The 25210-nt window shown below is 37.4% G+C and overlaps 1 protein-coding gene across 1 annotated transcript; it reads right to left on the bottom strand.

Annotated features, from left to right (window-relative positions):
- Positions 1-6605: 6605 nt before the first annotated feature.
- Positions 6606-7784, bottom strand: LOC130949449 (zinc finger BED domain-containing protein RICESLEEPER 2-like). The gene is made up of 2 exons (XM_057878164.1): positions 6819-7784; positions 6606-6728 (listed from the first exon to the last, which is right to left on the bottom strand). Exons 1-2 carry the CDS (start codon positions 7782-7784, stop codon positions 6606-6608), a joined length of 1089 nt encoding a protein of 362 aa, XP_057734147.1.
- Between the last annotated feature and the right edge of the window lie 17426 nt (positions 7785-25210).

Genomic DNA, 25210 nt, shown 5'->3' with positions numbered 1-25210 from the left:
ATGACGATAATGATGATAGAGGAGAAAGAAGAAAAGAAAAGAGGAGAGAAAGAGGAAGAGGAGGAAAAGAAAGAGGAGAAGGAGATGGATGTCTGGTATGGTGGTGGTGGTGATGATGATGATGATGATAACGAAAAAAAGATGAAAAAAAGGGAAAGGAGAAGAAAAAATAGCTGGAGGAGGAGGAGAAGAAGAAAGAAGAAGATGAAATTCTGTGGTATAAACTAAATAACTTGGATGAACTTGGATGTATAACGAGACTCTGTTATTTTTTTTGCCAAACACTCACGGTTAAGCATCAAGTCACAGATTCTAAGGAAATGATTAAGATTAGAGGTAAGTCGAGTGAGCCAGTTCAATTTATTTTTTAAGAAAATTAAATAAGGGTTGTGAACTTGTGATAATCCCAGACTTGTGGTTGTCTGGTTGAGTGAAGGGATTTATTTATTTTTCCAAATATCACGAGTTTATTATTAGCTTTTTTTTAATAAATGCGTCATTTGTTCGAAATTTAATACTAAAATATCATTCTTTTAAAACTAATTATTCATATGTTGTCCTTCAATCATAATTAAAAATGAAACAACAAGTCAAGTTATCATCTAAGCAAAAAAGTGATATTTGGGAAATTAGTTTTTAAATGGTGATATTTTAATAATAAATTTCAAAAAATTTTGAGTAATTTTGTGAGCCAGTTCAAGTTTTGAAATTATTTTTAAAAATTTTTGGTTAATTATTCCATTTGAATAAGTGTTTATAAACATTGAATTGAACTCAATTCTATCTAAAAAGCAATAAAAATTGACCATTGTAGAGAATTCTGACTCAAAAAAATGATTTTATTATTATTTTTTTAAAAAGAAATTAACGTTCAGCATAGTATATGAAACTAGCTAAAGTATCCCTAAAAGTAAAATTGAAGTTGTTTCTGAAAGGAAAAAGCAGAAATTTTGGTAATTTTAAAATATAATTTTGTAACATTATTATGTTTTTTCTACTTGACCTCTATTAAATGTTAGTAACTTCATCACATGAATTGTTTTTTGTTACACTCTACAAAAGTTAGATTATTTTAAAACAATTTGTTAGCTATAGCATCTACATATATAGAAGAGTAAAATATTATTTTTGTTTTTACTAGTTGGGATAAATCTCAAAGTTACTCTTAATATTTAAATCTTTTTATTTAAGTCTCTAACATTTTAAAATTGGCTCAATATTGTACTGCTGTTAGAGATCTGTTAATAGAATTGACGGCGGAATAAAATTAGAACGATTTTGAAACATTAGGAACATAAATAGAACGAAAACGTTGGAGACAAAAACGATATATAGAAATAAATTTTAATTTTATCCTTCAATAATATCAATTTTTTATGGTACATAGTTATTCAATTATTTTTTAATTACATCTAAGTAAATTACGCTTAATCACGTTACTTTCATTCTAAATAAATTTATTTTTTTATAATTTTACTTTTAAAGTTTTTTACTCTTAAACATTAAAGAATTTCGATACATTAGAGATAAAAGATATAATTTATAATTTATTGTATATTTTGTATTATTTTTTTCATTTTCTCAAGTTTATATACTAGTCATTCTACAAATATTTGATGATGAGTAAAAATATTTAAGAGTAAAATTATAAAAAAATAAATTTATTTAGAATAAAAGTAATGTGATTAACTTTAATTTATTTAGATGTGGTTAAAAAATAATTAAATAACTATATACCGTAAAAAATTGATATTATTGAAGGATAAAATTAAAATTTATTTTTATGTATCGGTTTTGTCCCCAATATTTTCGTCCTATTTAAGTCCCTAACGTTTCAAAATCGTCTCAATTTTGTCCCGCCGTCAATTCTGTTAACAGATCTCTAAGGGCAGAATAAGATTAAGCCAATTTTGAAAAGCTAGGAACTTAAATAGAACGATTTATAGGGACTTAAATAGGAAGATTTAAACGTTAGGGACAATTTTGGAATTTACTCCAAATGTTGGGGACTAAAATGATACTTTACTCTATATAAAAAAACAAAAAAACAATTTTTTTTATCAAAGATAAGGAGACTCAAACCCACGACTCTTCAGTGAGTATAGATAGAATTTTACTATGCCATTTGAGTTATAATTCATTGGCAATAAAAAAGAAAAAACAAAAATAATTTTGATAATTATAATTTAAGTTTTGGAATTTTTGGAAAACAAATTCTGAATTTCAGAAGTTGTCATCAGTGTTCTTATTATTACTATTTTAAGATTAACATGTGTTTATTGGTGATAATATAAAATATATATTAAAAATATTTAGAATAATTAAAATATAAAATATATAAATATTTGAAATTAACAGTTTTTTCATAAAAATAACTATTAGAATTTGGCTTCCACCTTTTTATACTCCTATTTTTTCTTTTAATTCCACTGTAGGGCTGCATGGATTTCCGGTCTTTTAATATCCGCCTGAAGGAAACCAGCGGCCTTGGCGGCGGGAAAAAACGGATTTATGCCACGGTCTCCATGGTTGGAGGCTCTTCTCCAAAGCAAAAAGCTTCAATAGAAAATCACATCCCCAAGTTTGGATCATCATCAATTCGTTCTTGTTTCTTGAGATTTTATGTAGAAAACACCAAGCTTCAGTACAATCAGTTGGTGCTTATGATTCAAATCCTTCAAAAGCGAATCTTGCGCTGCGACAAGGTGATAGGCGAGGTTTGTGTCTCACTCAAGGAGCTCTACGACGTGTTCACTACGAACTTCGGTTTTCAACCCATTGTGATGGTGAAGACTCTTGGAAATAATAATAACAAGAAGAAAAAGACAGTACCACAAGGTTTTCTTTGTTTCACCTATAGATTTGGTGACCTCCCTGCGGGTTTTCATTATCCTTTGATAAGGACACCAAGTCGCGTAACCCCATCGGCTCCATGCCTGGAATATCTCACGGATGAGGCGTGAATCTTATAGGTGAAAGAATGAATTTTTTCTGAAAAATTTATGATTTTTGTTATGTGTTGATTTCGCACAAATGTTAAGCTAGGCTGTCACTGCACTTAAGCCAACTTCTCATTGGTAATAATAGGTTTAGTGCTTCATCACTAGACATTATTCATCATTGGACATTCTCTTTGTTTTCAATTTGTGTTGCGTTAATTACCGCATTATTTTAGGATACCTTTGTAAGTACCTCTTATTTTTAGATATAAAAATGAATAATTGAATATACTAAAAAGAATCAAAACCAAAAATTACGTACTATTTTAGAAAACCAAAGGTATGCATCTTAATATATGGATTTTTTTTAAATAAATTATCGAAATAAATAATTTGTAGTATTTTTATTGAAATGTATCGCATCTCTTATCTCGTTTACAGTATAAACGAGATAATATTACACGTATCTCATTTACACTGTAAACCAGATAAGGCAGGAGACGACGTGATTGTATCATGTTTGTTAACATGTTGTGTAAAGGTCTTATCTCGTTTACAGTATAAACAAAATACGTGTAATGTTATCTCATTTACACGGTAAACGAAATAAGAGCAGAAGATACCTATATATATATATATATATATATATATATATATATATATATATATATATATATATATATATATATGCATCTATTGATTAAGAGTTTTTCACTTTCATTTCTTGGCATTTTCTTTCACTTTTATCTTTTTCTAATCATATTTTGAAATTACTTAAAGAATATGGCGTACCCTGATAATCACAATGGAGACATTAACAGATTGAACGCGACTTGACACATTGTAGTGATTTTGAAATTTTGTGGTTGGTATTGTTTTTTGTTTTATGCTTATGTTAAAGCATAGATGTGTTGCCATATTTAGGGTATTTTTATAGAAGTAATATGCACTATATGTTAGATGAATGAATATATGGTTATAAATGGTTTAAATGTTAGGATATGATGTTGGTTAAATATTTGTTTAGATTTATTTTTGTAAGACTCAGAATTTTCAAAAAATATTATTATGAGTTAATTTCAATTTATATATTCATTAAAGACTTTACTTTTAGAAATTATTTTATTAAAAGTAATTAAATTAAGTTTTAATAATTAAATTAAAAATTTTACTTAATCTTATAATATTAAATAATTTTCTATATTTAAATTATAGAACTTAATAGTTGTAAAAGAATACAAATTTTATATGATTTAGTTTAAATAATTGAGATTTTAGAATTTAATATTTTAATTTTTATAAACAAAAAATTAATTATATTACCTTATATTTTAAATTAAAACACTTAATTAAAAGCGAATCAACAAATTAATAATTAAATAATATTTTTAAAATAATTTAAAGAGATTAATTTAAAAGTTAATTTAATACAATATCTCTTAATTTTATTAAAATTTAACAAAATCTTAATTTACCTAAAAATTCATAATTTCACATTTGCCCCAAATTAAACCATAATCCTAAAATCAAATACACAAAACCATAACCCCTTCTAACCTAACCCTCCACCGCCACACTCCTTCTCCCCAATATCAAATATCCAGCAATATCTAACGTAGCTTCCAAAAAATAAGAAAGAGAACCAAAAGAAAGAAAAAGAAAAGGGAAATAGAATTAGGGGAAAAGAGAGAAGAGAGTTCCGACGTAAATGAAGAAGAGAAGGGGAAGACGGGGGCTGACCACACCACCAGCGCAGGAGAGAACCGAGGGGAGAGAGAGAGTCGGAGGGAGCTGCTGCCTCGCCGTCGCCGATTGATGGAGGGAAAACGCATGACTGAGGGAAGCACCCAGGAGGGGCCACTGTTGCCGCCGATGATGCGAGGAAGAGAAGAGCCGCCGCGCTCTGCCGCAACCAGCACCATCGTTTCCTGCGCCGCCGCGGAGTCAAGACGTCGCCGCCAAGTCGCCGCGCAGTCACACCAAGGGAGAACGCTCACGGAAAGAGAGAGAAGACGCCGTCGAGGATCCCGTCGCCATCAGATCTGCCTCGTCACCGCCGTGCTTCCATTAGCACCGTGGATCTGCTTCATCGCTGAGCTGAGCTATGGAAGAAAGGGTCATAACGTGACGGGAAAGGGAGACACCTTCCACCGCTGTCCCGCCGCCAGATCTGTGTTACCGCCACGAACCACCGCCGTTCTGGCTGCCGAAAGCCGCCGCCGAGTCTTTGCCTTCTTGGTAAGCGTTTTTACTTCCAGAACTTTTGAAATCAATATTCCAATATAAGTTATTAGAGGCTCTGAGCTGTTGATATTGTAGGATTGAGTTCCGATGATTTAATATCAAAGTTAAGGTTGCTGTTGGACCATCAGAGTTTTTGGCCGCTGTTGGAGCTGCCGCCGAGTCAGCTAGGGATTGCGGCTGTTCCATTTTGCTCTTACTGATCGAGTTACCGGGATTGCCTGTTGCAGTTAAAGCCGTTTCTGCTATTGTGGAAGTGAGCAGACCTGCGATTGAAGCTGCAGTTAATTTTGGGCAAAGAGGAATGGTTCTTGTGATGCCTTTAGTTTATGGGTTCAACTTTCGAGGTAGGGTTTTTTTTAAATCTATTTTACATTACAGAGTTGTGATAAATAGATATTGATGCAGAAAGATATACTTCTGTGATTATATTTGTCTTGTGGATGTGATGGTTTGTTGGACTGGATTATTGGGTGCTTGATTGCGTGAGTGATGTATGGTTGTTGATAAAAACTAGGGGTGGTAAAGCGGGCTGGCCCGCCTCGCCCCGCCAAAGCCCGCCCAAATATGGGGCGGGTCGGCTCGCCCCGCCAAACTAATATGAGCTCAACTTGCTACCCCGCCCCGCCAAAGGACGGACTGGCGGGCCAGCCCGCCTCTTTTTTTTTTTGAAATATTTTTTAACCATATATAAAAATTTAACCATATTTTTCAATTTATCGTACTAACTAACTACTAACAATTATTTTATTTTATAATAAAATTATTTTATTGAATTAATTTTTTAACATATAAAGTAATATCTTAAATTAATTATTAATTCATAAAAAATTTATAATTAACCATTATAACTCTTTTCATTGAAAATAACATAACAAATAATAAATATCAAAGTCTCAAACATAAGTGGCTAAGTGCATAACATTAATAAAACAAACACATAATCCACACATAAATCCTACTATAATTAAAACAAAACACACAACATAATTCATAAATTAACAAGACACCCAAAACAATCCTTAAATCAATCCACATAAATCAATTATCAACTTCCAAATCAATAAAATTTGAATCTGATCCGGAAGTTGAAACACCGCCTCGCCTAGCACCTTGAGGATTCACATCTTCACCTTCACCTACAATTAGAAGAATACCCAAATTTAGAACAAGATATAAATACTTAAATATTATATAAATATTAAATTAGTAACTGACAATCTAATTACCATCAACAAAGCCTTTATTCCAATTGTGAGTACAAATCACAGCTTCAACATTTTCTGGCAACATTCGACTTCTATATTTGTTAATGACATGAGCTCCAATACTAAAGGCAGATTCCGATGCAACCGTAGTAATTGGAATACTCAATAAATCACGTGCCATGATTGATAACTTCGGATAACGACTCTCATATAATTTTCACCATTCCAAAACATCTAAATCTTCAAAGCAATCCTTTGACAAAAGTGGCTCCTCCAAGTATGTATCAAGTGGATTCTTTCCACTAGAGACCTCAGCTTGATGGTTACGTTTCATCAATTTCTAGCAAAATAGAAATAATCACATCTTGTTAAGATAGAATAATGACAATCAATAATATAAGAGAATTAAAATATGTTAAACAGTACTTACGCCAACAATCGCAAGTCGCTTCTTGCTTGCACTTTCAGGAGTATGGGTCATGGATGAAGACTGAATACTAGGTCCTTGTGCTTCAACAGTTGGAGGAGAATTTTTGTCATATTTTTCAAAAAGCTTGTATAATTTCTTTTTCACCTGTTCCACCTTTCCTTTTGCAGTCTCAGTATCAATCTCTTCATACATAAGCTCTAAAGTAGAAATCTTAAGCCTAGGATCAAGAATAGCACCAAATGCAAGAATGACACTATACTTTTCCCAATACTTCTTAAATTTGTTCATCATCTTTTCTCCCATGCTCCTTAGAAGCTCATCTTCACTTCTCAAACTTCCCATCAAAACACATTGAATATGATAGACTTGTAGAAAATACAAATTCGAAGTTGGATAAGATGTACCAGAAATCAAATTAGTAGTTTCATAAAAAGGGTATAAAAATTCACATATCCTTTCAGCTCTCCCCCATTCATCAACCGAAGGACAATGCTTATAAGCATGATCAGTTGCCTTCAAATACTCAAAGGCCTTCCGATACTTGATAGCACTTTCGAGCATAATATACGTAGAATTCCATCGAGTAGTAACATCTAGATGCAACCCACTTGTAAAATTCAAACCAGGAATCGCAGAAACACATTCTTTAAACCTTATCATTCTACTTTCCGATCCTCTTACATATTTCACACTTTCTCTAATCTTATCCAATGCATCATGAGCAATTTTTAATCCATCTTGTACAATAAGATTCAAGATATGAGCAGAACAACGAATATGAAAGAACTCCCTATCACACAACAACCAATCATGCATATTTAATGTACTTTTCAAATGATCTTGGCATGTATCATTAGCAGATGCATTATCCAGTGTAAGAGTCATAATCTTCTTTTCAATTCCCCACTCATTTAAAAGCTCAAAAATCTTGGAAGACAATTCAAATCTCGTGTGAGGAGGAGGCATATGACAAAAACTCAATATTTTACTTTGCAATTTCCAATTTAAATCAACAAAGTGAGTAGTTAAGTATAAATAACCCTCTGTAGTGATCGATGTCTACAAATCAGAAGTCAAACAAATTCTATTGGGAATGGCTACTAAAGTACTTTTAAGCTTTTCTTTTTCCCTTGTGTAAATTTTCAGCACATCCTCTTTAAGAGTATTTCTAGTAATCAGGCCTAGAGTTGGACTGATGTATTTTATCCAATTCCTAAATTTTTTATTATCAACAATAGAGAAGGGAACATCACAATCAATCACAAAGGCAGCAAACATCTCACGTGATACATGATTATCTATCTTGAGAGCCCTGACAAACCCCAATTTGAGGGTTTATCTTGTATTGAATTTAGAGTATTTTGATAACCTTTTGTCACATTTAGCCTATAAATTAGCATGGTTTTGTTATCTCTCCCGTATTTGTGCTTAAGTGTAAAAACATGCTTTTAAGCCTTATTTTAATGAATTCTATTTCCTCTTTGATTCCATAAGATGCCTTGATGTGTTTGTTAGTAATCTCAGGATGAAATAGGCTAGGCATGGATCAAAGGAAGCAAGGAAGGAAGCATACAAGTGGAGAGAAGCATAAAAAGCCAAAGAATTAATTTCGGCCAAGCACGCGTCGCGCACAAGGCGCTCGCGCGCACATCGCAGAATTAGCCAGGGACGCGCACGCGTACCGTGCGCGCACGCGTCGTAGCCCGCACGTGATTCCTTTATTGCAACACGTGCCTGGCGATTTTGGAAGGTTTTAGCAACCAACTTTGGCGCCAAAATGCATATAAGAGCCAAGGATTGAAGGGGATTGACACACATTCACACCCATAGACTAATTCTAGATTATTAGATAGATAGTTTTAGTTAGTTATATTTGTAGAGAGAGAAACTCCAACTTCTCTCTAGGATTCATCTTCATTTTCTCAATTCTCAACCATTCCTTGGTGAGATCTATTACAACACTCAATTTACTTTGTTCATATTGTATATCATCTTCTCTAATCTCAATTAGTGTTTTGTAATTGTTCAATTCTTGTAGAACTTAGGTTTAACTTTGTTGTTTTGGATTCTATTGATTCATTGAAGATCTCATTTCCATTGTTGATTCATTGTTAATTGTTGTTAATCTCTTGTGTTGAAATACTTTGATTCTAAATCTTCTCTCAATTTTACTATGTCTTTCATTCTTGCCCTCCAAATGTTTGAGAAAATGCCAACTTTAGAAATGGAGTAGTATTCCCTCACTTGGCCTAGTGGTTGAGTCATTGGAGACACTTGAATAATGGATGTCAATTGTTGATTAAGAATTGAGGATTGCTAATTGACTTAGAGTGCACTAAAGCTAGACTTCCCTAGGGTAAGACTAGGACTTGTGACTTGAGTTGGTTACTTTTACTTGACTTTCCTCTATAATTAGGGGTTAACTAAGTGAAGCAACACTCCTTCGTTATCACAATTGAGGGAATCTATAGTGATGGAACTTCCAATGTTCAACCTTGGCCAAGGCTTTTGATGTTGATTGATTGTTGTTTTCTTTTATTCAAACTTTTATGCCACACTCTTCAAGCCACAAAAAGACCACTTAACCAATACATGCACCCTTGTAGCATTTCTAGGGAAGAACGACTCGGGACTAATACTCTCGATTATAGATTGTAGATTTGTTTGATGATGGATTTTGCGTCGGTTTAGACTATACTACGATTGATTACTTGATAATTTCTATACCGACAAAAATCCATTCGTCAAAATGGCGCCGTTGCCGGGGAATGCGCATGAGTGCCATGTCTTTGGTTAATGTAAATATGTGAATATTGTGAATATGTTTGTCTTTTGTTTGTTTGTTAGTTTTTGTTAGTTTTAAGATCTCTATTGGTTTTGTTTCTATTTGCCACCATGAATTCTCATCCTTGTGGTTTTGGATATAACCATGACTATTTTGTAGGCGATGAAAACTTGAATGATGGCTCACATTATGGGAGAGATGAATTCTTAGGAAGGGAGCCATATCCATATGAGCAATCATCATGGCAACCTTCCCCTTCAAGCTACTATGATGGTAATCCTTCCTATAATGCATATCATTCCTATGAATATGATGATTCTTATCATGGTTATACCTCTCAACCGCCACCATTCTATGCACAATACTCTCAACCCACATCTTATTTCCACCAATTGCCCACATATGATCCAAATTTATATTCCACCTATGCATACCCTTGTGACGATTATGAACAAGCAACCCTTGAATCACCACCACTCCAACATTTTTACCCTCCAACCCAAGTCCCCATGGATGATGCACTTGGTATAATTCTTCAAGAGCAAGAAGAGCTCCAAACCGCCTTCACTAGTTTCACCTCCACCCTCCAAGAATTTACGTCCCGTATAATTTCACCCTCTACCAATAACCAAAATGACTTCCCACTTCAAAGCTTTGATGAATCTTCTTTCCAACCATATTATGATTTCTCCTCTCCGCCACAAACCTCCATAGAAGCATATCAATGTCCATTAATCCAAGAGCAATATGATCCTACTCATGTTAGTAAAGCGGAACAAGAACTAAGGGATCATTTCAAGGAAGAAATGGATCGACTTCAAGCAACCATCCGTCGAAAGATAGATTCTTGGGATTCATATCACAAGCGAAATGAGTTCACGGATGATTGTGAGAAAGCAACCAAAGGGGAAGGTATGAGAGAGACCTTAGAGTCTCAAGTTAAGCACAAGGAAATGGAGTGTGTGTTGCAACAAGCGGAGGAAATAGAGGTTGTTGAAGATAAAGAAGTGGAAGAAGACCTAGAGGAGGTTGAACAAGAAGGAAGTTCCATCAACGAAAGTAACTATACATCAAGTGACAATGGTGATCTTGTTGAAGCTTCCCCCTTCGAATGTGAAACCAATGTTGAGGAGGGTGCGCAACCTCCAACACATAATTTGATCAATAATAAAGGTTTGAAGGAAGTTAGCAAACAAGAAGAATTTAAAAAGAGTTATCAAAAGATAGAAATCATCATGGAGGAGCCAAAGGAAGTGGAACCCACAATGTCAAGATCATTGAAAATCTTCCTTGCTAAGTCGCCGTCCCAATCACAAATTGAGTGGGTAATCATCTCATCCTTTAATTTTCTTGGCCCATATCAATATGCGTTGTTAGAAACGGACGGTCAACTTAGAGCTCTTTGTGGGCTAGAGAGTAAGAACGGATTAGATGTTGGTGGACAATCTGAATCAAGGAGCATAAAGGATGGGAGATCAAACTTTGAGTTTCAAAGGTTGAGTGAAGCCAAATTCAATGGGTTTAAGATGATGAGTATGAGTTACAAGGAGAATTCAATAAGTTTGTCACCCTATTGGAAGCATGAAGATCAAGAAGAAAAAGGGTTGACAAACAAAGTATGGGACTCCGGAACATACATAGATCACTATCAACTTAGGGGCCGTGTTACTTGCTTAGGCCCCTTTGAAGGCCTTGTACGTTTAAATTGGGACCCCGGAGGCTATTGGAAGAGCAAACATTGGTGGGAATTCGAAGAAGAGTACAAACATAAGCCACCATGACAACAAGCATCTCAAAATGTCCAACTTAAGGACTTTAACTAAAAGTGCTAGGTGGGAGACACCCCACCATGGTAAACTCTTTCCATACTCCTTTAATTTGGTTTAATAAGTGATTTGAGTTACCATTGTAGATAGTTTTTTCACTTCATAATTAGCTTGTTTGTGTACACTAGTTGCTAGCATATTAACATGTATGTTGTGCTTAGTAGAAATAGAATAAATCTCAAAACCAACTTGCATTTTAGAAAGTGTGTGATTTTGACTAAATAAGGAGTTGTAGGCACCATGGGGAGTCTTTGGGCAATTTAGAGCTTTCAGGCATTTTCTTATTCAAAAAAAAAAATAAATAAATAAATAAAAAAAATAAAAAAATAAAAAAAATAAAAAATAAAAAAAAAGAGAAAGAGAGAGGGTGGACGCGCGCGCACCATATACGCGCACGCGTCCTTGTGTGGATGCACCACGAGCCACACTCCCGAGAGTTGGGCCTCCCTTGGGCAAACATTATGCCTTGAGCCCAACACGATCCACGCGGACGCGCATAACGTGCGCGCGCGCCGTCTTTAAGCACATGGACGTTCACGCGGACGCGCACTTGCTGCGCCCGCGCCGATTTGCTGCTGCAACGATTGAGCCAATCCATAGAGAGTTGAGCCAGTTCTAGGCCAACCTTAAGCCCCTGGCCCAACTTGCTTTGCGCGGACGCGCACTTGCCGCGTACGCGCCATCTTGTCACAAATCATCAACTTACGCGGACGCGCACTTGCCGTGCGCGCGCCCTTGCGTGCTGCCACCAAACTGAGCCAAGGACCCGAGAGTTGGGCGTGCCTCAAGCCCATACTAAGCCTCAGGCCCAATCTCATGTACGCGTACGCGCACGGTACGCGCACGCGCCTCTGCCTATTCTGCCATCCCACGCTAGAGCGCACTGCACGCTCACGCGTGGATCTCCAAATATTCTCGATGCGCGCGGACGCGTACATGCCGCGTGCATGCCGATCCGATAGCGCGACTCCCAGGCCATTCTCCAGAGAGTTAGGCCTGAGTTGGGCCAAATCTAAGCCCCTAGCCCAACTCCGTGCACGCGTGCGCGCACTATACGCGCACGCGTCCCTTCCCATTTTGCTCATCCACGCTTAAGCGCGCTGTACGCGCGCGCGTAGGGACCACGTTCTCTCAATGGACGCGGACGCGCAAGGAGCGCGCACGCGTCGATTCAAAAAATGGGAACCCTAAGACGCGAAGAACGTTGCGCCGCAGCGCACTTCTCTCTTCTTCCCCTCATTTCACCTTCTTCTTCCTCCTCTTAACCCCCATAACCACCACCTCATTCTTCCGACCACCACTACACGGCCGCACCCTCTCCCACCGTCACCTCACTCGTCCTCGTTCTCTCTCTCTCCTCCACTCACTCTCTTTCTCTCTCCCTTCCGGCTCTCAACCTCACCTTTGTCCGCGGCCACCACCACCGCCGTCCACCGCAGCCGCCACTGCTCACCACCTCACTCTCTCTCTCATTCATTCACCTCGTCTTCTCTCATCCACTCTCCCTCTTGGCCGAACCTCCATCACCGCAGCCACTCCTCTTTCCGGCCACCGTCCACGGCGGCGCAGCTCCGGACCTTGCTGCCCCCCCTTTCTCCCTTCCATTATTAATTCCCCTGCTCTCAGGTTCCTGCTCCAGTTTTGTTATTCTTTTCTGTTTTTCCTTTTTACTGTTCGTTTATGGTTAATTGCTGTAATTGCATGTTAGTTAGTTAGACTTAGAACTTTGTATGTTAGGTTAGATAGAAATAATTGCGGTTAAGTGGCTAGGGCTGGATAGAGGATTCTAGGCCTGATAAGTGCTCCGTTCGTGCATATTTTGCTGTCTGCTTATCTAGATGTTATATGCTGCTTTTGGACTGTTTTTGTGCATTTCTTGTTGCCTGAATAATATACCACTGCTGCTGTACCCAATTGATGTTGTTTCTGTGCTAATTGTGCTACTTTGCTATCCGGGAACGTCCAATTTTAAGCCGGAATGCTGCCCGATTTTCAAGGAAATTAGTTCATTTTGGTCTTTAATTCAATTTTGGGCATAAATTCCGCTTCTTTGTGACTTCCCGGATTTGCATTATTCACTGTGAACATGAACCACAACTTTCCTCTTCATTGCGCATAAATATCATCATATCACTAATCTACTTTTCTAACTTCCTAATTTCTTTAACCATCTAACTTCCACTCACCTTTAACCATCCTTAACAATTCTTTCAATTATATGATGATATTATTGCCTTTTGAATATGAGTTGTTAACCTTAATAGAGTTTGCATTTTTCTGGTTTACTTGTTCACTTTTGCATATTCATTGCAACATCATGATTGTTCTTTGTTCATTGTATCCTGAACATGCCTTCTTTGTTACATGCTAAATGTTTTATATATTCTATCATATTTTTCAGGATGTTGGACAAAGGCAAAGCCATAGCCACTGCCTCTAAGAAGCGAAAACACTCTACCCCCTCAATTCCGTCCATCTACAAGCATTATGCCAAGAATCCGTTAAGTGAGGAAGAAAAAGAAAATCAGCAGTTGCCTTCTACCAATCCAGAAAAATTCCCCAACCTCTACTGTGAGCTTCGATTTTCTAGATATCGGACAATTAAGCTGAATATTGAGAAGAAGTTGCTCCTACCTAATGATGTGAGACGGTCTATTACTGGTCGGATCCTTGACTTAAGTATTGACTTTGTTGACCGAGAGTTGGGTGACATCAATATATCTTGGGTGAAGGAATTCTACTGCAACTTCTTCCGTCCGAAATTGGATTCAGTTCAGGTGCGGGGTAGGGAGATCATGATCACTGTGACCGCCATTGGGGAAGCATTACAGTGTCGGCATATTCCGGATGACATGTGTGCCCATCAGCAGGCTGAGATAGCCATCCATACCATGACTTTTGATTATGAGGCGCTTCGGCGCGTGATTGGGATACCGGATGCTTCATGGGTTATGGATGCGGGCAACACCAAGCCGAAGGGGATGTTGTTTACTCATTTGACTAGGGAGGCCAGGACTTGGCAGATGATCTTCGCCCACTACGTCCTGCCTACCACCCACTTTTCTGAGATCCCCATGGAGATGCTTCTGCTGATCGGGTGTGTTATGGAGGGGAAGGATGTCTCTCTCCCTAGACTTATCAGACAGTGTATGTAGCGGGCGCATATTCGTGGCCTACTGCCATTTCCTACATTGGTCACGAGTATGGCGGCCTTAGCTGATGTCCCGTGGTCAGATGATGATGTGCGACCACCACCACCTGATGCAGATGACAGGGAGGTTACTATCCCCTGGGGTGGTTGGGTGCACGAGAGGCCACCTGCTAGACGCCGCTCTCGGGCTAGAGCTGTCATAGGGACACCTTCACCATCAGCCCCTACAGCTGGCCCATCATCTTCTCAGCCGCAGCTCCTTCGTCATCTACAGACCCTCCAGCAGCACCTGAGCCTACCTATCTCCTGGTCCAGCGTCTTTTCCGGTTCTTAGAGCGAGAGCGATGCCATGTCAGACGCCGATTAGATCGGATGGACTAGGCACTTATCTCTTTGGGTGCTGAGCTACCTCCGCTTCCCGATTCTCCGGCCTCCGATGAGCAGGATCATCAGGAGGAGGACGCGGAGGCACCGATTCAGCAGGATGCCCCTGACACTACAGAGCCACCACAGACTCAGGAGGAGCCGGTCCCACAGCCACAGTCAGAGCCAGAGCCTATCGTTGTCCCTCCCACTGATCCTCCGGTTTAGCATCGAGGACGATGCTTGATTTTAAGTGTGGGGAGGGCACCGGTAGCATTATTTGGGAACCGGTGAACTTTTCAGCCTAGTTATCTTATTTTGCACATCTTTGTATATATTTTGATGCATTTCTAGTTTGCTTTGGATACTTTTATTGCTTATTTTGGATTTTAGATATTTTGATGCTTTTGGATATTTTTAGATGTTTTGGATGATAGATTCCGTACTTTTAGTTGGATCCTTCTTTATACATTTTGTCTATCTTTATTTTTAGTTGTAGTTGTGATTAGAAATCATAATTTGGATTGCAATTATTTAGTCACCCTTTTTGCATAATATATTGGTTTTAAGTGAAAAAGGAAAGGGTGAACTAAGAAATTTTTTGGATTTTTCAATCACAACAATGCTTAGTCAAACATTGAGATTTTTCAAGAAGTTTAAATATAGGGCATTAACCCAATTGATTGAAAGAGAATTTTCGGAACTTGCTTGAATTTCATACCTCGTGAAGCATGTATTGAATTGAGAACACAAGCTTGTGAGACTTGAGCCTATTGATGTGGTTACATTTTATAACCACTTATTTTCCATTCTTGTGTGAAATTGTTCTCTTTCCATGATTGTGATCCTTGATTTGCTTGATTCTATATATCCGTTTATTCCTTGTGTTTGTGCATTTATATGATTGAGGCCATTACTTCATTAGCCACTTGCCCAAATAACCAACCTTTTACTCTCCATTGTTAGCCAATTTTGAGCCTATGCTTAACCAACTCGTTCTTATTTTAGCACATTACAAGCCCAAGGCGGAAAACCAATGAAAAGTCCTTGTTTGGATCTTTGATTAGCCTAGGCTAGTGAGAGTGTTTATTATTCAAGTTGGTAAGGCTTGGGAACATTGGATGGGATAAAAGGGGTAGTACACTTTCATGTTTAGGAGTTGGGTACATATTCATGTATTGATTAAATGTAGAGACCTTATGCATTGATGTTCTTGTATTTAGTTTGAAGGAAGAAAAAGAAAAAAAATATATAAAGAAAAGAAAAAAATGAAAAGAAAAAAAAAAGAAAAAAATATGATGATGAAAAAGAAGAAAAAAAAATATATAATAAAGAGGGGACAAAATGCCCCAAAGTGAAGTCAATAAAAAAAAGGGGAATCAATGCATAGGTGTTATGAATCAATTAAGAATGCATGAGTATGTAAGAAAAAGTGAAGAATGGGAGGTTAGGATAGTTTGCATTTGTAAAGGTCATTAAATAGGTTAGGTGGGAAGGTCTATGCTAATCAAAGATTCAAATCCTAGTCCACTTAACCATAAATGATCCCACCTTGACCCTAACCCCATTACAACCTAAATGAAAGACCTCATGATGAATGTATGCATGCATTGAATAAGTGTTGATTGTTAGAAGAAAATCAAATTTTGGAGAACATGATTAGAAGAGAATTGAGTGAATTAACCCTCAAACACTTGAGTGAATAGAGCGGATACACATCCGGTGAGGGTTCAAAAGTTCAATCACATGTATTCACCCATATTATCTATATTCTTGCAAGTTGAACTCCTTTTGATAATTCAATACAATTGTGGTTTGGACTTAGTTCCTATATGCCTAGCTCTTGTGCTTATACATGCTCTCTTGGAAATTGATTTGTTTGAACTAAGCATTTTCAATTGCTTTAGATAGTTGCCTTTAGATAGGATTCACATAGTTTAGTTGCATTCAAATAAATGTCATAACCCTTAGTTCCTTCTTATTTTAGCATGAGGACATGCTAAGGTTTAAGTGTGGGGAGGTTGACAAACCCTAATTTGAGGGTTTATCTTGTATTGAATTTAGAGTATTTTGATAACCTTTTGTCACATTTAGCCTATAAATTAGCATGGTTTTGTTATCTCTCCCGTATTTGTGCTTAAGTGTAAAAACATGCTTTTAAGCCTTATTTTGATGAATTCTATTTCCTCTTTGATTCCATAAGATGCCTTGATGTGTTTGTTAGTAATCTCAGGATGAAATAGGCTAGGCATGGATTAAAGGAAGCAAGGAAGAAAGCATACAAGTGGAGAGAAGCATAAAAAGCCAAAGAATTGATTTCGGCCAAGCACGCGTACGCGCACAAGGCGCTCGCGCGCACATCGCAGAATTAGCCAGGGACGCGCACGCATACCGTGCGCGCACGCGTCGTAGCCCGCACGTGATTCCTTTATTGCAACACGTGCCTGGCGATTTTGGAAGGTTTTAGCAACCAACTTTGGCGCCAAAATGCATATAAGAGCCAAGGATTGAAGGGGATTGACACACATTCACACCCATAGACTAATTCTAGATTATTAGATAGATTGTTTTAGTTAGTTACATTTGTAGAGAGAGAAACTCCAACTTCTCTCTAGGATTCATCTTCATTTTCTCAATTCTCAACCATTCCTTGGTGAGATCTATTACAACACTCAATTTACTTTGTTCATATTGTAGATCATCTTCTCTAATCTCAATTAGTGTTTTGTAATTGTTCAATTCTTGTAGAACTTAGGTTTAACTTTGTTGTTTTGGATTCTATTGATTTATTGAAAATCTCATTTCCATTGTTGATTCATTGTTAATTTTTGTTAATCTCTTGTGTTGAAATACTTTGATTCTAAATCTTCTCTCAATTTTACTATGTCTTTCATTCTTGCCCTCCAAATGTTTGAGAAAATGCCAACTTTAGAAATGGAGTAGTATTCCCTCACTTGGCCTAGTGGTTGAGTCATTGGAGACACTTGAATAATGGATGTCAATTGTTGATTAAGAATTGAGGATTGCTAATTGACTTAGAGTGCACTAAAGCTAGACTTCCCTAGGGTAAGACTAGGACTTGTGACTTGAGTTGGTTACTTTTACTTGACTTTCCTCTATAATTAGGGGTTAACTAAGTGAAGCAACACTCCTTCGTTATCACAATTGAGGGAAGCTATAGTGATGGAACTTCCAATGTTCAACCTTGGCCAAGGCTTTTGATGTTGATTGATTATTGTTTTCTTTTATTCACACTTTTATGCCACACTCTTCAAGCCACAAAAAGACCATTTAACCAATACATGCACCATTGTAGCATTCCTAGGGAAAAACGACTCGAGACTAATACTCTCGATTATAGATTGTAGATTTGTTTGATGATGGATTTTGCGTCAGTTTAAACTATACTACGATTGATTACTTGATAATTTCTATACCGGCAAAAATCCATTCGTCAAGCCCCCATTTTATTTTGCATTTCTATCAAAGTTTGACCAATATCCTCAAAGTCTATTTTTACGCACCTGTCTAAATGACGCTTAAGTGACGATGTCCCATATTGTTTACCACCAGCCTTGAACTTCTGTTTGCATCCATCACATTGAGCACGATCTATACCATCATCACCAAGTCCAAGCTTTGTGAAATATCTCCACACATCAGATGTTGTTGCCTTCATCTTTTTCTTTTTAATATCTTCTGTCGTTTCAGATGTTTCCATATTTTTAGAATTTTGTGTTACATTCCCACTATCAACTTCCATAGAGAAAGGGTTATCCATAGCAAAATCAACAATTCAACCTAAATAACACAAATACATCAGAACAAGTATGAAAGAAGCTAAGCAGAGGAACTGAACCATCAATAATTTTCAATAATGTTGCATAAAAAATTCAAAACAAATACACCAAGCATCCCTTTAAGGCAAAAATCATTAAAGTAACGAATTAAAACAGAAATACAGAATGCATATCAACATAAATAAGAAATTAAGAATAAACAGTCAATAGCATATTCAATCAAGCTACCAAGCCACCAAACTAGTTTCGATGTTTGAGTTCATTCATAAATTAGAAGTTAATTAGCATTTTAAAAATAGGAGAAAGAAGCTGTCCACAAAAGCATGAAAGAATCTGTCCAGAACCAGTCAACTACAAAAACAAGTTTCCTAAACAAATTCACAAAATCCAGTGTCCAGTGAAACAAGTTTCCTAAACAAATTCACAAAAAATTTGATAAGCATGAAGGAATCTGTCCAGAACCAGTCAACCACAAAAACAAGTTTCCTAAACAAATTCACAAAATCCAGTGTCCAGTGAAACAGGTTTCTTAAACAAATTCACAAAAAAATTGATAAGCATGAAACAAGCTGTCCAGAAGACCAGAACCAGTCAACCACAAAAACAAGTTTCCTAAACAAATTCACAAAATCCAGTGTCTAGTGAAACAAGTTTCCTAAAAAAATTCAAAAAAAATTTGATAAGCATGAAACAAGCTGTCCAGAACTAGTCAACCACAAAAACAAGTTTCCTAAACAAATTCACAAAATCCAGTGTCCAGTGAAACAAGTTTCCTAAACAAATTCACAAAAAATTTGATAAGCATGAAACAAGCTGTCCAGAACCAGTCAACCACAAACACATGAATATATGATTATATGATATAGCCATAACAAAAACAATGAATAGGTAAACTCAGTAACTCACTAAACTATAATCACAGTTCCTTATTTAAAAAAATAAATAAATAACTTCACTTACTGAGTTTGAAACACAGCCGCCAAGAAGCAGAGAGGAGGGCGCCGGGAATTCGCCGGAGGTCGGACACAGAACCGTCGAGACCTGAGAGGCAAAGGAGGAGAGAAGAGAGATGAGCAGAGGACTGGAGAGACCAAACAGTGCCGTCGGGAGTGCGATTCGGTGAGGACGGGCGAGAATCGCACGAGACAGGGACCGACGAGTGGGAGACCGACGGCGATGAACTGCAAAGGAGGAGAGATGAGCAGAGAATACAGTAGAGGCAAGACCAACAGCGCCGCCGGAAGTGCGATTCGGTGAGGCAGCAACTGGCGACTGGGAGACCGACGGGCTGAAGGAAGTCGAGGCCTTGAGGACGAGGCGATGCTCAGGGTCTCAGGGACAGGTATTCACCGACTCAGCCACTCAGGGTCAGGGTCTCACTCTCAACTCTCATTCTCTCAAGGAGTCAAGGTCAGGGTCTCAGGGAAGCTGGAAAAGTGGGAAGGGAAAATGGGAAATTAAGGCTGACTGTGTTGATTGTGGGAACTGGGAAGGATGAACAAGGAAGAGTAAAAATTTTTTATTTATATGATAGGTAAAATTACAAAATGCCCTTTAAAAAAATAAAATACCAGCCTGCCCCGCCCCGCCCTGGCCCGCGGGTTTGGCGGTGCGGTTTAGGCGGTTTTTTAAATTTTGGCGGGTTCAAAATCTCGGCCCGACCCACCTTTTTTGGCGGTTTCGGCGGTTTGACCCGGCGGGTTCGACCTGTTTTGCCACCGCTAATAAAAATCGGTTTGAAATGTTATTTACTTGATAATTATGAAAAGTGAATTTCTTGGTTTTGGAGTTTACTTTGTAATATAATTGAAACGATTTTGGAAATAATTTGAGATATGAAAACAAATTGATTTTTGAAAGCAGTTTGATTTTGAGTTAGTCTGATTTTATAAATGATTTAGCATTTGAGCTGATTGGATTTTAGAAAGAGTTTTATTATTGGAATTAGTTCGATTTAAAAATAATTTGATATTGGAACTAGTTGAATCTTGAAAAATGATTGAAATTTTGAAAAGGTTTGAGAAATGTTTGGATGGGATCTAAAAAGGGTGGCAATATCCGAGTTTTAGAGGAGACGCAGTCAAAATTTTATAAAATTGGAAGTTTTATTTGAAGCAACTAATTAAAAAGATTTGTTTTTTAAACATTATAAGTTTTAAGATTGCTTTATTTATCAAAGAAAGAATTATTTTTCGAATTGGGATTGTTAATGGACGGAATAGAAGAAGGAAGATGAGGATCTTCTTTGAAATATGGCTTTTGAATGAATTTGGAAATGAGATTTGGATTGATGAATGATTATGATGTTGAGAATGTTGAGAATGATGAGATATGAACTTTGAATTATTCACATGGCTTATGAATTTGAATTATCTGATAAACGAGGTTCTCTGGATAAAGTACCATGGCTTGCCACCACGTGTACCAGGTTGAAAACTCGATACTCTGTTGACCCTACGACGTAAGTGTGACCGGGTGACAAACCCCAATTTGACGGTTTATCTTGTATTGAATTTAGGGAATTTTATCACCTTTTACCCACATTTATTCAATGAAATAGCATGGTTTTGTATATTCTCCTTTAATTGTGCTTAAGAGTGAAAATATGCTTTTTAGGTCTTAAAATAGCTAAATCTAATTCTCCTTGATTCCATTAGATGCCTTGATATATTTGTTAAGTGATTTAAAGTTTAGGAGGCAAATATTGGATCAAAGGAATGAAGAAAGAAGCATGAAAAGTTGGAGAACTCATGAAGAAATGAAAGAACTGGAAAGCTGTCAAGCCGACCTCTATGCACTTAAACGACCATAACTTGAGCTACAGAGGTCGAAATGATGCGGTTCTAGTTGGGTTGGAAAGCTAACATCCGGGGCTTCGAAACGATATAAGATTTGCCATAGTTGCTACATGTATAGGAGCGCGCACGCGCACAGTACACGGACGCGCCGATGCTGCATGTGACTTTTTAAGATGCAACTCGTGGCCAGCGATTTTAGAAGCCTTGTGGGCCCAATCCAACTCATTTCTGATGCTATTTAACCCAAGGACTGAAGAGGGAAACACAAGTTAGTTACCAATAGTCATAGTTTAGTTTAGAAGTAGTCTCTAGAGATAGAAGCTCTCACTTCTCTCTAGGATTAGGATTAGGATTAGTTCTTAGATCTAGGTTTTAGTCTTTACTTTCTTCTACTTCTACCTTTCAATTTCTTTGTTGTTACATTCATCTTCCTCTATTCTTTTGTTGTAATTTCCTTTATGTTGTTCTTGTGTTTTTGTTGTAGATCTACTTTTGTTTCTTCTACTTTCTTCCAATTCAATTCAAGGTAATTCATAATAGATGTGTTTCTTTTGATTGTTGTTATTAATTCTTTGCAATAATTGTTGTTAGATTCTATTCTTGTTATCAATTTACTATGCTTTCCTTTCATGCCTTCCAAGTGTTTGATGAAATGCTTGGTTGGATTTTAGTGTAGGTTTTGTTCCTCTTGGCTTAGGTAGAGTGATTAGTGACTCTTGAGTTATCTAATTCCTTTGTTGATTGATAATTAGAAGTTGCTAATTAATTTGAATGCCTCTAAAGCTAGTCTTTCCTTTAGGAGTTGATTAGGACTTGAGGAATCAAATTGATTCATCCACTTGACTTTCCTCCATAGTTAGAGGTTAACTAAGTGGGAGTAATGGACAATTTGTCATCACAATTGAGGAGGATAATTAGGATAGAACTTCTAGTTCTCATATCTTGCCAAGAGCTCTGTTAGTTGTTAGTTTACTTTCTTTGTCATTTATATTTCTTGTCCAAAAGCTTAAAAACCCCAAATATAATTCACAACCAATAACAAGACACTTCATTACAATTCTTAGGGAGAACGACCCGAGGTTTGAATACTTCGGTTTATAAAATTAGGGGTTTGTTACTTGTGACAAACAATCTTTTGTATGAAAGGATTTTTGATTGGTTTAGAAACTATACTTGCAACGAGAATTCATTTGTGAAATTCTATACCATCAAAAATCCAATCGTCAAAATGGCGCCGTTGCCGGGGAATTGCAATGGTGTTGTGTTATTGGTTATTGTATATATGTGAATATTGTGAATATATTGCCTTTTGCTTTAATTGTTAGTTGTAGAATTTTATTTCTCTTATTTTCTATTAGCTTTTGATTTTTGTTTCCTCTTTTCACCATGAATTCTCATTTTGGCTATGAGTGTGATTACAACTATGTTGTAGGAAATGGAGATTACAATGAAGAAATGTATCAAGGATGGGATAATCAAAGGTGGGAGGAGCCATATGCTTATGATCAATCCTCATGGCAACAACCTCCACCAATGCACTATGAAGAAGAGCCATTCTATGATGCATACCAATCCAATGGCTATGGTGAATCTCCTTGTGACTTTCAAGAACCACCACCATATGCCTATGAGTCATATCCTCAACATGAACCTCAACCACACTCTCAAGCCTATTTTCACCAAACACCTCCATATGACCATGATTCATATCCACTACACCAACCACCTTTTGAACCATATGAGCCATACATGGAACCACAATTCCAAGATTACTACTCCCAAGAACCACCTCAATACACACCACCACCTTACCAAGAAGAACCACCTTCCTATAATGAACCCTTTCTCCAAGACAATGAACCCTCTTATCCACTCCAATCTTCAATGGATGAAATCCTTAGCCTTATACTTCAAGGGCAAGGAGAAATGCAAAGGGAGACACTAGAATTTATGGCTACTTTGACCAAGGTAGTAAGCAATTTAGTCTCCCAATATTTGAGTACTCAAGGCACTCCCATGGTTACATGTGGAGAATCAATTGAAAAGCATAGCATGAAGGAGAGATTGGAAACTCCGGTGGAGAGTGAGGAATGCTACTTTGTGTTAGAACAATTGGAGGAACCTATGGTCATTGAAGAAGAGGAAGAAGTGGTTGAAGACTTAGGAGATGCGGAACCCCCTTGGGAACTTAGAATTGAAGAAAACCCCTCCAAGAAGATTGAATTTGATGTTGAGGAGGGAAGTGCACAATCTCCAAAACAATTTTTGAATGAAGACTTGGAAGGAATGAAGCAAGAATTGAGTTCCCTTGGTAATGAAGATCATGCATCCAATTTTCTTGGTGGAAAATCCTTCAAATTTGAAGAACCTTCTCCCAATGAATTTGAAAGTGATATGGAGGTAGATTTCTCTCGTCCTCCAATTTATGATTTGAGTGATGAAGAAGAGCTAGATGAATATGATGAACAAAGGATTGAAAATGAAGAAGTTTATGAAGAGGTGGAAATTGACAAGGAAGAATACAAGGGAGGAGAGCTTGCAAGCACATTGGAGATACCTCTCCCCAAGCCACCACCATCTATCTTTTCATTCAAGTGGGTAAATTTTTTATACTTAAGCTTTATTATTCCCCTTGAATATGGTTTGCTTGAGACGGATGGTCAACTAAGACATATTTGTGGCTTTAAGAGTAAAAAGGAGATAGTTAGTGGTTTGAAATATCATTCTAGGTTCATTATGGTTGCATGCTCAAAGCTTAATTGTAAAGGTTGGTGTATAACTAGAATACATGGGCCTAGAAGGATGTTTGGTCACTTTGTTGAGAATTCACCTTGCTCACCACCCACATGGATTAATGATAATCAACTTGGAGATGGGTGTGAAGATAAAATATGGGATCCGGGAACACATGAGAATCAACATTGGGAGCCTATGACTTGTGAAGAACTCCATCAAAGCTTGGAGATATTAATCTTGAATAATGAAGCTTATTGGAAGTCCAAGTATTGGTGGAAGTTCCAAGATGAATACAAGCACAAGCCACCTTGAGAGAAGCTCCCCATAAGTCCAACTTAAGGACAATAAATAAAAGTGCTAGGTGGGAGACACCCCACCATGGTAACTTCTTTTCATTTTCTCTTTTTGTACATATTGGTAGAACTAGTTTAATTTCATGTTTAGATTAGTTGGTTGAGTTTAATTTGTATTTTATCATGTCAAATAAGGTTTTATGGTATTTTGGTAGATGCTTGGAGGTTTAGAATGCTTGGATTGGTGCAAAAACATAGCAAAAAAAATTTTTTTTGAAAAACAGAGCACCATCCACGTGTACGCGCACTTCACGCGTACGCGCACATCATGCATTTTGGACCATCCACGCACGCGCGCCATGCGCGCGTACGCGTGGATTGAGAAGTTTCACATTCCATACATTTTCCAGAGAGTTATGCCTACGCCACGCCAACGTTGTGCCTTTGGCACAACCCCACTTGCGCGCATGCGCACATGACGCGTACGCGCCACTCTCGAAATAAACCATCCGTGCGCGCGCGGCATGCGCGCGTACGCGTGGATTTCCTTCCTTCACCACATTTCTTTTCTTCTCCTCTTTCTATTTCTTTCCTCCTCCTTTCTTTTTTCCTCCTCCTACCCCTCATCCAACACTTCCAA

The sequence above is a fragment of the Arachis stenosperma genome, chromosome 9 (assembly GCF_014773155.1).
Source record: "Arachis stenosperma cultivar V10309 chromosome 9, arast.V10309.gnm1.PFL2, whole genome shotgun sequence".
Taxonomy (NCBI): Eukaryota; Viridiplantae; Streptophyta; class Magnoliopsida; order Fabales; family Fabaceae; genus Arachis; species Arachis stenosperma.
The sequence above is the reverse complement of the archived record's forward strand: the minus strand, read 5'-3'. Positions and strand labels throughout refer to the sequence as shown.

Coding starts and splice junctions, on each gene's coding strand:
- LOC130949449 (XM_057878164.1), bottom strand. CDS start 7,784: ATGCCTCCTCCTCACACGAGATTTGAATTGTCTTCCAAGATTTTTGAG. Junction 6,729..6,818: donor AGCGACTTGCGATTGTTGGC/GTAAGTACTGTT, acceptor CTATTTTGCTAG/AAATTGATGAAACGTAACCA.